At 43.2% G+C, this 16,130-nt stretch overlaps 1 protein-coding gene across 7 annotated transcripts in view; it reads right to left on the bottom strand.

The window, feature by feature from the left end:
- The window catches only part of MIA3 (MIA SH3 domain ER export factor 3), a 55,445-nt gene extending 46,236 nt beyond the window's left edge, over positions 1-9,209 (bottom strand). For 5 of the 7 annotated variants that reach the window (XM_058700527.1, XM_058700529.1, XM_058700528.1 and 2 more), the window contains exons 1-3: positions 9,040-9,208; positions 5,982-6,115; positions 2,333-2,419 (exon numbers count right to left, since the gene is read on the bottom strand). In XM_058700527.1, the coding sequence (XP_058556510.1) occupies positions 2,333-2,419; positions 5,982-6,115; positions 9,040-9,172 (354 nt within the window). In that variant the 5' untranslated portion in view covers positions 9,173-9,208. Of the gene's footprint in view, positions 1-2,332; positions 2,420-5,981; positions 6,116-9,039 lie in introns of all 7 variants that reach the window. The other 2 variants (XM_058700532.1, XM_058700533.1) reach the window with 1 other exon arrangement.
- Between the last annotated feature and the right edge of the window lie 6,921 nt (positions 9,210-16,130).

The following is a 16,130-nucleotide window of genomic DNA, read 5'->3' as shown; positions in this document are numbered from 1 at the left end:
GAGACGCCCCCTTGGGGAGGCTAGCTAGCTCTGTTAGCTAGCCCTGTCTGCGGCTGGGTACGTCTGTCTTATTCCACACGACAAAGTTAGGAAACCCATTACTTCTGCACACCCAAGCCATGTTCACCAAAAAGTTTTACCAGTAAGTAATAGTGATACTTTGGTCTCCACGTGCCTGACTCCTGAGTCTCTCAATTTGTTCTGAGCACAAGTGGAGAAAAACAGGGTGTCATTTATTGGGTCCCCCAACTCCCAAGAACTGTGCCTGATGTCTTGGGAATTCATGTCATAATAATATGCACAGGAGAAGTTGGAAGATGATCCAGCTTCCCCATCACTGTGCCCTCCAGACTATCCTTCTCTCTTTAACCAGCTAGAGACAGGCAGAATCACCTTGCTGTCAGGCTCTAAGTCTACACAGATTTTTTTTGGCTCATATTTTCTTGGCGCTGGGAAAGATAAATCAGCCTAGGAAGCCTTATTAAATACAGCCTTATTAAATTATAGGTGCATGGGCAATAAAAATTTAAAGGCACAAATAAGGGTGTCAGGGGGCTCCCCACTTAACTATTACCTCAAGTACAACTTGAAAACAAGATTCAGTAAGGAACATTCTCTATTCTACATCAGGGTGGTAGGTGTCATGAAGGTCTGCTTTCAGGACTAGGCATAAACCTACATTCTTCCTTTCCTCCAATAGTAAGCAACTTGACATAAATGGGGCCATAAACGGAAAGTAAGTTTAAAAGCCAACACAGGTAATTCTATTCTCCTAACTGAACTCTCACCAAAGTCTGAGGAGCCCTGACCAGTGCAGTAGGGATGAATTTCTTCTTTTCACCACATCCGTTTCCAAGCCACTTTCTTAACACTGAGGGAAGCGTGCTGTGGAGGTACACTAAGGCAGACTCCCAAACAAGTGAGGTCACCGCGGCCAATGAACTGCTGTCTCACACCTATATCCTGGGGAGTCTCTTCATTAGGAATGAGGCCAGACAGGTAATGGGGCTGATTTTATGACCCTTGAGACTACAAAGAAGTGTTAAGTACAGCACTGGCTCTGAGACTTCATATATTCTGCCAATCTCATCCAACGATGGCCCTAGGCCAGCTGCCTACATATCTGTAGCACTGCAAAAAAAACTTAAAAAACTGCTCAAAGATTTCTGAATGAAGGTAGGCATCAATTACCACACATTTTAAAACTCCAGAAAACAGGGGCGCCTGTGTGGCTCACTTGGCTAAGCGTCTAACTCTTGGTTTCAGCTCAGGTCACAATCTCACCATTTGTGGGTTCAAATCCCGCGTCCGGCTCTGCTCTGATAGCACAGAGCCTGCTTGGGATTCTCTCTCCCTCTCCCCATCTCTGCCCCTTCTCCCCTCTCTCTTTCTCCTTTTCTCTCAAACTAAATAAATTAAAAAAAAAAAAAAAAAAAAAGGCCAGAAAATGATCCACAGGACTAAGGATCCCAGAACACAGAATCCTTGCCATCACAGAGCTATGTCATGCACCCAGATGAATGCTTTATAGGATGTACAGTCAGTACCATGCAGATCTGAGACCAGACCTTTTCAGAATCTCTTAGGTTCCCTTTTCCAAACCTGTAACGTAACTATAATCCCTTAAATCACTAAAGAAAACCACTGTAGGGGCGGCTAACCATGGGACTCTTGATTTTGGCTCAGGTCGTGATCCCATCGTTCATGGGTTTGAGCCCCGTGTTGGGCTCTGTGCTGACAATGCACAGCCTCCTTGGAATTCTGTCTCTCCCTCTCTTTCTGCCCCTCCCTCGCTTGCATGCACAATCTAACAATAAACTTTAAAAAAAGAAAAAGAAAAAAGAAAACTATTGTAAATTGGCATTTCTGACCTAGTACATAGTTTAGCATTTAATCTGATTTCTGTACACTTAAAATGTCTAAGAGCTATTCAATGAGTAAAGTTTTCTAATGGAGATACCTTCTTCTTTAGCCTATAAAAAGGTATAGCTCTTAAACTTAATAACTAAGTACAAAGATATTGAATTCTTAATTTTTTCTCATATAAAGCAGCAAAAAGAAACCCTATATGACTGTACATATTAGACAATTACCAAATAATGACACAGTCTCCCATAAATTCTTTTCAAACATTTTTTTTTTTCTATTTTTAAAAGTTACTTGATTCTAATTTAAAACCTGACACACAAATGTTAACTTGTTTTTTTTCTGGCCCAAATACAAGGACTTTCAAAAATCATTAACTGACTATAACTGATGAATATGAAAGGCAATTTATAATTGAGAACCAAAAAAATTAAAATTAAAATTAAAAATCCATAACATAACTTACATCTGTGGGAACCCGTAGCTCCTCTTCGGTATATTCATGGACTACTTGGATTAAATCTTTTGGAAAATATCCAAAAATACGTCCAACCTATATGAAAAAACAGGCAAAAGAAACACATACCAATCAAAATTCTGTATAAGAAATACAAACGACAGACTTTTCAGCGGTGAGAGGAAACACACAGATAGATACGTAGGTAGGTATAACCACAAGAGACAGATAATTGCTATGATGATTACACGGATTATTATTCCAATGAAAATTAAGTACAGAATACTTTAAAGTCAATTTTTCTAAAACCACTGAAGTTTCCTTTCATCATGCAACTTAATTCTAAACACAGAGCTAGATTTCTGAAGTAAATAAAAGACCTACATAACAGAAAGTGTTTGTATATTTTATGGTTAAAACTGAGCACATCAGGTACACCTGACCGGCTCAGTTGGAAAAGTGTGTGCCTCTTGATCTCAGGGTTCTGAGTTCAAGCCCCATGGTGGGTGTAGAGATTACTTAAATAAATACACTTAAAAAAAAAAAAAAAAAAAAGAATATAAAATTCCTAAAATAAGTGATGACTACAATAAAACAACAAATATTTATTGATATAACGGGCTGTAGTAGCTTTTTCAAAAACTAGATTTTTGAGTATTTGCAGAGAAAATAAAATTCATACTACTCTACACAAGAAGCTTTAGTTTCATGCAAAGTAAACCTCTAGAGAAAATAACCCCGTTTATCTATAGCACTAACAGCTAAAATACACAGGGCATCCTCCTGAGAGGCACACACTGTCCTCTACTGACTGTGTCTGGAAGGAAAAGCAGATCACTGGGAAGGAGGCTGAGCGGCAGATCCAATCCACCAAGGGAAAAAAGGCTTACTTCTCACCAACTCCCGAAAGAGCCTCATTAGGAGTGCTGTTGTTCTATCTGGCAAATATGTGAAAGCCAGTCTTAGTACTAGATAGAATACAGCCTTGAAGATTAGATAAGATAGGGTAATTAAAAACTGCTACACTGGCAGTTAAAATCTGAAAACTCTAAGAAACCAAAAAAGACTGCAGGATGAAAACTAAGAAACAGAAGCAAGAGTCATTCTGAGAGGCACCTGGGTGGACAGTTCGTGAGATTGAGCCACACATCAGGCTCCACACTGACAGTGCAGAGCCTGCTTGGGATTCTCCCTCTCCCTGTCTCTCTGCCCCTCCTCCACTCACGCCCCAGCATGCGCTCTTTCTCTCTCAAAACAAATATATAAACTTAAAAAAAAAGGCAATATAGGGGATTCCACGTGAGCAGTGCAAACAAAGTGCCACCTGAACAGTTATCAGACAGACAGCAAGATCCCTTCTGGCTGGGCTGCTGAGGGCAGGGCTTCCCTAAGAAGGCACCATGACAGGTGAATATGGCCAAAGGAAAATGCCATATATGTCAAGCTCACTTACCAAATGCTCCAACTCAACCACTTCACCGTGTATAAAACAGGCCTAGGTACATGGAAAAAACTTTCCCAGAGTGAAGATTATCAAGAAATCTCACGCGGCAGACTTGCAGGAAGCAGAACAGATCCTTGTTTGTACACAGTGACTCAACCGGGACTCTGCCTAAATTACAAGGGCTGAACCCAACCAGCTAGTTGGTCGCTCAAGATTCACCCCTAGGGAGGCACCTGAGCGGCTCAGTCAGCTGAGTGTCCGACTTCAACTCAGATCACCATCTGGCAGTCCATGAGTTCGAGCCGCATGTCAGGCTCTGTACTGACAGGCTGGAGCCTAGAGCTGCCTCACATTCTGTGTCTCCCTCTCTCTCTGCCCCTCCCCCCCCCCCCCCACACTCTCTCTCTCTCTGTCAAAAAAAAAAAACAAAAAAAAAACTAAAAAAAAAAAAAAGATCCCCCCCCCCCCCCGCCCCCAAGGAATCTGTAACACCAACAAAATGAACCTATTTTTCCCCTTATGTAGGTTTCTCAAGCCTTATTTTCTGTTGTCTGGTATTTTATGGAAAGTAAAAGTTTCCACAGCAGGGACTGGATATCTGGAAATTTGGATAATCCTAAGCACATGAAGAATTCTCACTCCTTTTGGTAAAGAAGCAGTCCACACATCACACTTCTTAGAAAGGAAAGGACGATAACTCATAAGGCTTTCAGTCAGGTCACTCCTAGGGAATCTGCTCATTAAAAACATCAAAGCCCGAGTTTTATCTACAACAGTCGAAACATGGAAGCCAGCCAAGTGTCCATCGATAGATGAACAGACGAAGACATAGCGTATGCATACATGCATGCACGTGCACACACACACACACACACACACACACTGGAATATTACTCAGACATAAAAAAGAATGAAATCCTGCCATCTGCAACAACATGGATGAACCTAGGGGGTATATAATGCTAAGTGAAATAAGTCAGGCAAAGAAAGATAAATGCCATATGATTTCACTCATAGGTGGAATTTAAGAGATGAAACAAAGGAAAAAAAGAGGCAAACGAAAAAACAGGCACTTAAATCCAGAGAACAAACAGCTGGGTGCCGGGGGGGGGGGGGGGGGGGGGGGGTGGGGGGTGGGGGGGGGGGTGGGCGGGGGGAAATAGGTGATGGGGATTAAAGAGCACAATTATTATGATGAGCACCGAGTAACATATCAAATTGTAGAGCTGCTATATTGTACACCTGACACTAATATAACCCGGTGTGTTAATTATACTTGAATTAAAAAAATTTTTTTTTTAATTCTAAAGCACAATGGAGTCACTGCTTTCCACATCTGCCATCAGGGCACCTGTAAAACTGCCCAGGAAGACAACAGCTAGGGGCCCTCCAGGAGCAAGTGTCTGAAGAGTGGGGGGCGGGGGTGGGCAGCAGCCTGACCCAGAAGATGCAAACAAAACATGGAAACGAGAAAAACACACAGTGAAAAGGGCATTTTGCTCTTTTAACAGACCGGTAACAATATACATGATTAGGCTGCCTATTTCCAGATCTGCCAATCTTTCACAAATGTTAATGATTTAGAAAAAAAAAGAGGGGCACCTGGGTGGCTCAGTAGGTTAAGCATCTCACTTCAGCTCAGGTCACGATCTCATGGCTCATGGGTTCAAGCCCTGCGTCAGGCTCTGTGCTGACAGCTCAGAGCCTGCTTTGGATTCTGTGTCTCTTTCTCTCTCTGACTCTCCCCCACCTTCTCTCTCTCTCTCAAAAATGAATAAACATTTTTTAAAAATTAAAAAATAATAATTTAGAAAAAAAGAAACACACAATCAACTTTAAACATGAACACCTGAAACACAGTCCTGCACAAAGTTTACAGGATTAGGGCTAATGCTCACGGCAATGAAGTTCAGAATTTTCAGTTTTCGCCACTTCAACCTTTCCTGTGCACGGAGGAGCCACAGCTGATAAGGCTCATGACTTAATGCTGAGCAGCAATAACCAGAAGCAGTTGGGCCCTGTTTAAGGAACAGAACGCCCACCTAGGGCCAGGCCTGATGCCTGCTGGTGACACACAGCCATCCTCTGTTTTCCCAGTCCAGCAGAGGGGACACGTAAATGCCATCAAAGACCCCAAGAAAACAGTTATTTAAACCCATAGCCCTACAGAAGCCAATAAAAAGTAAGAAAATAAAGTGTCAAATTTGTACTTACACTTCCAGCCCAAACTTCAGGCGGTCTCCCTGCCAGTTTATAGTAGACATATACGGGGTCACCTTTTTTAAAACTCACGAAACGACAATCGGGGCCTGTGAAATCTTCTAGAGCCTCACCCCGGTACATTAACACTGTAGGTAAAGACAAGGCAGGAAAAAAAAAGAGAAGAAAAAAAAAATAGATGTCAGGATTCAACTTTCAGAGTCCACGCTGATTTATCAGGAAAGGAGGTTTCTTCTATTCTGCAAATAACAATCAAGTTTCTCCAGTACTCTCTGGAATCAATCGCTTTCGATTCATATGCTCCAATTAACTAAAATCTTTAGAGCTTTATCATTATATATCATCTCCTACAAGTAGACAGGGGAGAGGGCCGCTTTCTCTGTTTTTCTCTAAGGATAATGCCGGGAAACGAAAAGCAGGGAGTCCACTGCCACACATGGCTGGTCTCAAGAGAAACTCTCTAACCTTCTTGTCCTCAATCTCTGCTGTTTCATAATCCTAAAAAGCTTCCCTGTGCAACTGGATAAATTCAAGTGCAGATGCTGTCTGGCTTAAGCGTGACTGCATGCCGAGGTAGTAAGGAACAGGGGAGAGCACCCAGGAACCCCCGAGGGGTCAATTAACTTGAACTAACACTAAAAGGCACGATCTTTAAGTGGCTGTAACTGCTACCATGCAGCAGCAGTAAACATTGTCAACTTCACTTGAGGCCACGCTGTTCTCCCCGTGCAGTATCTGGATAAATTAATGGGAAAGTATATCACATCCTATTATGGGTCCAATCACATGACAGGGTAATGTGGAATTATTATGACAGTAGGTAATGTTGACTGTCCCCAACATTACAAAGGTTTCAAAACAAAGGGAAAATACCCTCATTTATTTATGTCTATACACAAAAATCACAAGTGGGCATCACATATTGCAGGGACAAGCAAATCTATGAGAATTGTTCAGTAGTTACCTTCAGTCTTAAAATGCAGGACATAAATCGCACTGGATCTAGAAACTGGTAGAAGCAGAATTTTTCTTTTTGGTGGCCAAATACACAGTTTCTGATGTAAGATGAAACGGACAATAGACGCAATTAAATAGCAGAGAAAAAGAAGGGTGAATGGAAAGAATACTTTTTCTTAAAGCCAAGTAGCAAAAAATACATTAAAATGTATCTTTAAATACATACTTGGGGGGGTGAACAGATAGATTTGAAGGCGGTTCTTTGAATTTTGACGCTAAAATCCGGTTATTTTAATATATGCCCAGCCATCCAAATCCAGATAGAATTGGGGGAAAGGCCAGGTTGAAGATGTAATGGGCAATTTCAGATTGGGGGTCCTATCAAAACTGGAAGTGGTAATGTTTCTTTTGTTCCCCCTTGGAAGAGATCATGGAGAATCTATAACAATAAACTAGATGACAACATAATGCACACAGTGAAACAACTGTCTGGAAAGTACACAAGGACAGCACACACACGCACACCTTACTAAACAAACACTTTATGCAACACGGTCCCAGACCCTGCTCAGCCGCTGCCGGTCGTTCAGTTACATCTGTTTGGACACACGCCATTTCTCAACTTAAGTGACAACCACGGGCCCTTCCAACACCATGCCTCTGTACTAAGGAAGCATCAGCGATGTGATTCTCCACCTTAACTATGGTTTTGAGGAACCCAAGTCAGGGAGTCCTTGAAAGCAAAGCATAGCAAACATTCGGTCTTAGCCAACCCCACTTGCTAATCATCTGGGTTTGCTCAGAGGAAACTGAAGGCAAAAACTGTAAAATCGGCTCCACTTTTGCGGTGTTTAGTTGCTTCAGCCCTAGGTTACCTCTAGGAACCAGTTTAACACAATCCACGATGCCTCCTCCTCTTGAGCGGTGTTGCAGTGGATACAAACTCCTCCAATTATGAAATTTGCTTGTGAATAGCACCGATTTGAATATAAATAAACTGCAGCCATGCGGCCTCTTCGGCATGAATATTTTTTCTATATGTGTTGTTTACAATTTACGAACATTGGTTGTCACTAAGTTACAAGGTTATTCAAGACCCTCCGGGAGACGGTAAGAATGATTCTGGTCCCACAAACACAGAGGGAGAGATTCCGACAACACAAGTGACTAAAGCTAAAGCTGATCGCGTTTATGAAACCCTTGGGGGAATGCATTATGATTACTTTAATAATCCTCATCTGATTCTGGACATCTCTGGCCTCCTCGCCGCCCACAGTCCATCCCCCACCCCCAATCTAGGACTGGGGAACAATTCCGCTTCCTGCGCAAAGAAGAGGAGGCTGCTGGTCCCAGGTGGCCAATGCAGATTCTTGGCCTCTTTCGAGAGCGAAAGATTTTGGCCTTCCGAAGGTGCCCTCCCTGCCTGGCTGTTTGCAAGGAGACACCCAAGCACAGAAATGACAGGACTGAGGCAGAGCCGGGGCGGAGACCTTGGAATACACTGCATGCTTGGACTCCGGGCTCGTCCCAAACCCAAACTCCAATCCCTGTCAAGAAGGCGGTAGGAGCCCCAAATCCGAGAAAGCGGCTGGGCGAAGGGGCAGCGCCAGCGCGCACTTCCCGAGCCCCACCACCGACCCGCCACGGGGACAGCACCCGCCGAGCCCTGGGCGCATGGGCGCCCCGACTGCACCCACCCAAGTCCCCGCGGCGGGGGCAGGAGAGCGCTCCCTGCAGCGCGGGGAGCCCAGGGCGCACGGCGCGTACCCCATGTGTCCCGACTCCCCTCGGGACCGGGCGGGAGCTAGCGCTGCGAGCCGCCCCCGAGGAAACCGGGGGCCACCGCCACCCCTAAGACCCCGCCGCATCAGCAGAGGGAAAGGAAACGCTGGCAACAAGTGGGAGGCGCAGCCCCCCGACCTGGGCCGGCGGGCGCCGAAGACCGAGGGGACGGCGCACGGCCCCGGCGATCGCCCACCCCGTTGTCGCGCCCGCCCGGCCTGCGCCCCCGACCGGCTCGCCGGGGTGCCCGGCTCCCACCCCCGCGCGGCCCCGCCGCCGCCGTTGCCGCCGTTGCCGCCCTCCCGCCACTCACTGCTGCACTCGTCGTCCGCGCACAGCTTGTGCTCCGAGAAGCGCCGGCTCGTGCCCGCGTGCGGCTGGCCCGGCACCGGCCAGGGCAGCCCGAGCAGGAGCAGCCAGAAGAGCAGCCCCGGCGCCGCAGCCATGTTGTGGTCACCGCGGGGGAGCCGGCGGCGCGGAGGCGGAGGCGAGGCGGGGCGGGCGCCGGCGGGCGGGGCCGAGGGCGGAGCGCGGCGGGCGGGGCGCGCGGCGGGGCGGGGCGGCGCCGGAGGCAGCGGCGTTCCGGGGCGACACGTCAGCACGGCCCCGGCGAGGGGCTCGAACCCGCTACCCCGTGCTGTCTCCGCCCCGGCGGCCCGCGCTCCTGTCGCCGCTCCCTCGCCCGCTCCTTCGTATTCCTCGTTCACCGGTCTCTGCGACCTTGGAACCCCCACCCCCACCCCGCCGTCCCAACGCGGGTCCCTTCTGGCAGCTTCTGGTTCCTGGTCCAGCCCAAACCAGCCCACCTCCCACTCCCCTCAATGTTGGTTCGGTGCCTCCTTTTCCAAACTACCAAATCCCACCCACGAGTTGCCGCTGTTAGTCTCCGGATTGAGGCTCCCAGGGGTTCGTTCAGGCTTCCGGGGGCTCCTTGGGGGGTCCCATCCATGATCCCCTTAGATTGGGAAGGGGCGTGAGTAGTGGAATGGTCGGTTGGTGATGGAAATTAGGACTAGTGGCCGGCTTGGTCTTTTTTTGTTTTTTGTTTTTTGTGTTTGTAGCCTTGGGGGATAGGGGTAGGCTGTGTATACCAGTGCTGAGGTCTTCAGAAGGGAAGAAGTAATTCAACACAGATGGGTTGAGCTTCCATTTTATGCTATCATTCATGCCTTGGAGACACTAGACTGGTGTGGGGAAAGATGTAGGTCAAAAGACAGGTATCTGGCCCTTGTCAAAAGAAATCCACAATTTAGTGGAAACTAAATGACATCAAAACAGCGAAAGAGAATAAACATCAGGTCGGGGGCGGGGGGGGGGGGAAGCTAATTAATTGCAGCTAATGTTTATTGAGTTCTTTCTTAACGCCCAGGTGTTATCCTAAGGTCTTAAAACGTATCAATTTGTTTAATATTCACAACAATAGTCCCTCACAATAGAGGATGCTATTACTATCTTCATTTTTGAGATGAGTAAATTGGGGCATTTACACATCTAGTGAGAGATGGAGCTGAGATTCAAACCCAGGGAATATCCTTTTTATCACAATTCTGTAAAGCCTCCATCAAGCAACATGCAATATTTTGTATTTTCTTTTTTTTTTTAATTTTTTTTTTAACGTTTATTTATTTTTGAGACAGAGAGAGACAGAGCATGAACAGGGGAGGGGCAGAGAGAGAGGGAGACACAGAATCCGAAATAGGCTCCAGGCTCTGAGCTGTCAGCACAGAGCCTGACGCGGGGCTCGAACTCACGGACCGCGAAATCATGACCTGAGCCGAAGTCGGCCGCTTAACCGACTGAGCCACCCAGGCGCCCCAATATTTTGTATTTTCTGACTAGGAGAAGCAAAATCTTTTTTTAAAATAATTTTTTAATTTAATTTAATTTATTTATTTTAGAGAGAGAGAGCGCGAGCAGGGGAGAGAGAGAGGGAGACACAGAATCTGAAGCAGGCTCCAGGCTCCGATCTGTTAGCACAGAGCCCGAAGCAGGGCTGAAACCCACCGACGGTGAAATCATGACCTGAGCAAAAGTCAGAGGCTCAACCTCAGGAGCCCCACAAAATCTTTTTATAAATCACGATATAACTGAATTCTCTGTATGGGGGAAGGGAAAAAACGCCATAAGCCTGCAGTGGCTACAATGTTCTGCCTTTGGTTGGAGCACTTGGCATTTGACTGTGACCAGGGGTTTCTCACTGCGGTATTCTCTACTAAGGTTATTCATCCACCTCAACACCAAACCCATCAATTGGTTTTCCAAACTAATTGGATTCTTTAAAAGCAGGAGTAAAGGGGCACCTGTATGGCTCATTCAGTCAGTTGATCATCTGACTCTTGCTTTTGGCTCCCGTCATGAACCCGGGGTCATGGTCCCAGGGTTGTGGGATAGAGCCCTGCATCAGGCTCCAACTGAACATGGAGTCTGCTTAAGATTCTCTCTCTCTCAAAAAGAAATAAATTGAAGAAAAAAAAAAAAAACAAAACAAAAAACAGAAAAGCAAGAGAAAAGAATGTGGCCTGTCCATGTGATCCATAGTGTTGAATAAAGAAAAAGATGTGATGTTCACATAGATGTTCACAGTTGTTTGACTATAGGGGCCATGAGATATTCCATTGGTCCAGTGTAGTTCCCATAATTCTCTGGAGAGAATGTACAATGGATAAGGTCACTGGCACTATCCAAGGATAGTGCCCTCAGGGGTTCATTTCTACTCTGTTTATTTGCGCTAGAATCTTAGGTGTATCTAATGGGCATCTTCAACTTAATTGGTTAAAAACCAAACTATTTTCTCTCTCAAACCCTGCTCCTTTAGTCTTCCATATCTCAATAAATGCCATTTTAATTCCCATCTTCCTGGTGCTCAGGTCAAAAACTTACAAATCATTCATGACAACTCTTTCTCTCACACCCAATCCGACCCATCAGCCAATCCTGGGTGTTCTTTATTTTAATAACTTTACCGGAATGTAATTGGCATATGATAAACTGCCCACATTTAAAGTGGACAGTTTGGTAAGTTGTGACATATGTATATTCCCATGAGACCATCATTATAATCAAGATAAATCATGTATCCATCACCAATAAGAGTCCTCATGCTCCTTTGTTATCTTCCCTCCCCTTTTCTGCCTATCTCCAAACAACCTTCTGTTGCTATAGATTGATTTGTAATTGCTGGATGTGATATAAATGGAATCATACAGTATATATTCATTTTTTGTTTGACTCTATTCACTCAGAGAAAGCATTGGAAATACATCTAGAATCTGACCACTTCTCACCATCTCCTGTGTTAACACTGTAGGCCAAGCCACCATCATCTCTCACCTGAAAGGTTACAATAGCCTTCTCACTGCTCTGCCTTTGCCTCCCTAAGGTCTACCCTGTCAACGGCAACCACAGTGATCATTTCGCAATGTAAATTTGGTCATCTCTCTCCTCTGCTCGAAACCTTACTACAGCTTTCCATTTCCAACTAAAATGCAATGACTTTATGATGGACTGTACTGTATTATTTGATCTGACCTAGCTCATCCCTTTTACCCCCACTTCCTAACACTCTTCTTACTGTGTTAGTTCCACTCAAACTCGCAAAGTCCGCTCTTACATCAAAACATTTGTACTTGCAATTTCGCATCAACCTAGAACAGTTTCCCCAAACAGTCCACCTAACTAGTTCCCTCACTTCATCCAGTGTCTGTAATGACACTATTTCTTGTTAGAGAAGCCTTTCTTGATCACTCTATATAAAATAGAGCTCCTTTCATGATTATCTAGCCCATCATCCTGGTTTGCTTTTCTTTAGAGCACTGCTACCAGCCTTACATTTGTTTATCTGACTGCCTCCTACCCCAGATAGAAGTTCTTTGGGAGCAAGAAATTTGTTCACTGCTATAACATAAATGTCTAGAAAAATGTCTGGAATGTATGAGGTACTCAACAAATGATTCATTAGATGAACCCATGATAACTCACATATGATAAATATATTACACCACTAACCTACATGGAGCCTCCATATGTAAATAGTACCAAGAGAAAATATGCTATAAGAACAAGGTATTTTGTGTCTTCCCCTCAGCAGGATCTTCAACACATGGAACAGAACCTGGAATACATTTATTGTTGATTAAGGGCATATTTCTTGTGGAGGGAGTGAATGAAATCACTGTGTATTTTTTTCCTATGTATTACCAGAATAGATAAGGCAGATAAAAGTAATTCTAATTTTTTAAATTTCTATCTAGAGTAGAATTAATGACAATTCATTGGTGGAAAGGGCAAAATTCCAAAATGATCTAATTCCATATTACTTTGCTAATATTTACTTTGGCAAATATTCAGATATGCTTTTACATGAAGGATGAGAGCTCTCAGTTGGTGAAGAACTGCCTGCTAAGTCTGTTGATTTTCCAGGTTTTCATTTATCTGCATTCTTAATTATTATATTATTGCCTTAAGAAGATATTAACAAGTTAGATGGAGAGAAAATTTCTCATCTGACCACAATGAGGGTGATGGTGGTAGTCCGTATATAGTATATATATATATATATATATATATATATATATATATATATATGTATATATATATATATACATACTATAATCCACTGTATATTTATCCTGTAATTATATATATAAATTATAGTGGATAAATCAGCATTCATTTTTTTAAGTTTATTTATTTATTTTGAGAGAGAGAGAAAGAAGGTGTGTACATGTGGGGGAGGGGCAGAGAGAGAGAGGGAGAGTGAGAGAATCCCAACCAGACTCTGAGCTGTCAGCCTGGAGCCTGATGTGGGGCTCGATCCCGTGAACCATGAGATCATGACCTGAGCCAAAATCAAGAGGCAGACAACCAACTGAGCCACCAGGAGCCCAAGCATTCATTTTTTAAAAAAATTTTTTAATGTTTATTTATTTTTGAGAGAGAGAGACAGAGCATGAGCAGGAGAGGGGCAGAGACAGAGGGAGACACAGAATCTGAAGCAGGCTCCAGGCTCTGAACTGGAGCAGGTCTCAAACCCATGGATGGTGAGATCATGACCTGAGCCAAAGTCAGATGCTTAACCGACTAAGCCACCCAGGTGCTCCTGCAGGCATTCATTTTTAATAGCATTTGATTATGTGGTCCTGATGCTTAACATAAATTCTAATCCTAAGTGTATTATTAACACCTCAAATGGAATTTTCAGGTAAAATTGAGTAAAGGCTGAGTAAAGGTTGAGTAAAGGTTGAGTAAAGGTTAAGAGTTAAAAAAATGTTGGGGGGGGCATAAAAAATAAGACATGGAGGGCTCCTGATCTTAAAGATTTTGCAGTCTGCTTAAGAAGACAAGAGAAATACATCTGAAACAAATAGAAGGCAGAATAATAACATATATAATTGTAGACTTCCCATGGTGCCTGCCCAGGAACTTCTAGTAGGACTAATACTAAAGTTTCCAGAAAGAACCCAGTTTATTGCCAATGATGAAACCACTCAGAGTTCAGAGAATGGTGTAAAATATTTATTGACATATTTATATGTCTTCCAGGCAAGATGGAGTAACTTTATATATCTTCCAGGCAAGATGGGGTCAGATTTACCCCCCCCCATGTTAAATATCTGAAAAAAATGGGCAAAATATATGAAACAATTTTCAGACAGTGGACAATAACCAGAAGAGGACAATGATCCCTAAGATAAGTGGAACAAATGAGGTGACTGCTATGATTGCTTCAGCTTACTCTCTGGGTGAAGTTTCCTGGCCATAACCAGAGAAAGGGCACTCAAACCGGTGATCTACTTGAGTTGAAGAGACAGATTTGAAAGTTTGGGGAGGTCAAGGCAGCTGGAATTTGCAGGGAAGAGAATAGGAGAGAAGAGAGCTACATGGAGAAGAGAGAACTGCACAAACAGAGCTCCAGAGATCTGCAGAGGGTACTTTCAAGTCTTCAGCTGAGTAATGATAAGCACCTGTGTGTAAAAAAACTACCTGAGACCAGGGAAAGAACCACCAGAGAGGACAGGAAGAATAACTGTTGTAGAGAATAGTTTGTGCTCCCATCAGTCAGAGTGAAAACCTATAATAAGCAGGGCGTCAGGTAGACTGCTCAGAAAAGGGGAAAATGTCAGCCTATAATTAAAAGCTCCTCTACCAAAGCTTTAAGACAAACCTTGAAAATGTCAAAATGGTTCCAAGTAAATTGACTGCATTCCAGAACAAAGCTAAAGAATATTTAAAAAATACAAAATGTCCAGTACCCAACAAGGTAAATTCACAATGTCTGGAATCCAATAAAAAATTATGAGGCATACAAAGAAGCAGGACAATACAACGCATAATGAAAATGAAAATCAATCAATAGAAATTTTCACAAATGACACAATTATTACACAATATAACAGTTATATTATGTATATTGGATATACATATTATGCTATAGAAAAGCATAAGCATGCAAAGTATAAACATAGAGGATGTAAAAATGATCCAAATTAAACTTAGGTAAACAAAACAATGGCTGTGATGAAAAATATTAATAGGCGGGATCAATAACAGATTAGATACTGCAGAAGAAAACATTACTGAACTTGAAGACAAGGCAATATAAACTCTCCAAAAAGAAACAGAGAGAAAAGAGATGGAAAGAAATGAACAGAGCATCAGTACACACACTTCAGTCCAATATATGTATAATTGTGGTCCCTGAAGGAGATGGGAGGCAGAAAATATGTTTGAAGAAATAATAAAAGCATTCCAAATTTGCTGAAAACTCACAGATCTAAAAAACTCAACAAACCCCAAGCACAAGAAACATGAACACCAAAGCATATTAAATTGCTTAAAACCAGTGGTAATTAAAAAACAAAATTGAAAATCATTTAGAGAAAACAGACACACTATGTACAGAGGAGCAAAGATAAAATGACAGAAGACTTCTCATTGGAAAAATAGAAGCCAAATGGTTGTTTGACATATTTAAAGTGGGGGTGAGGTTGGGGGTGGGGAATGACACTCTGGAGTTGTATACTAAGTAAAAATATTTTTCAAAGATGAGGTGAAGTCTTTTCAACACATGGTGCTGGGACAACTAGATATTCGTATGTGAAAGAATGAAATTGAACCATACCTTATACCGCGTACAGAAATTAACTTAAAAATGGATCATAGACCTGAATGTAAGAGCTAAAACTATAAAAATCTTAGAAGAAAACATAGGGAAAAATCTTGGCGTATGCAATTATTTCTTAGATATGACACTGAAAGCACAGCAACCAAAGAAAAAATAAATTGGATAAATTGGATTTTTTCAAACTCAAAACTTCTGTGCTTCAAAGGGTATCATCAAAAGAGTGAAAAGATAAACACACAGAAAGGAGGAAAGTATTTGACATTCATATACATGATAAGATA

The sequence above is a fragment of the Neofelis nebulosa genome, chromosome 15 (genome assembly GCF_028018385.1).
Source record: "Neofelis nebulosa isolate mNeoNeb1 chromosome 15, mNeoNeb1.pri, whole genome shotgun sequence".
Lineage (NCBI taxonomy): Eukaryota > Metazoa > Chordata > Mammalia > Carnivora > Felidae > Neofelis > Neofelis nebulosa.
Note: the sequence above shows the minus strand (reverse complement) of the source record. Positions and strands in the feature narration are given on the sequence as shown.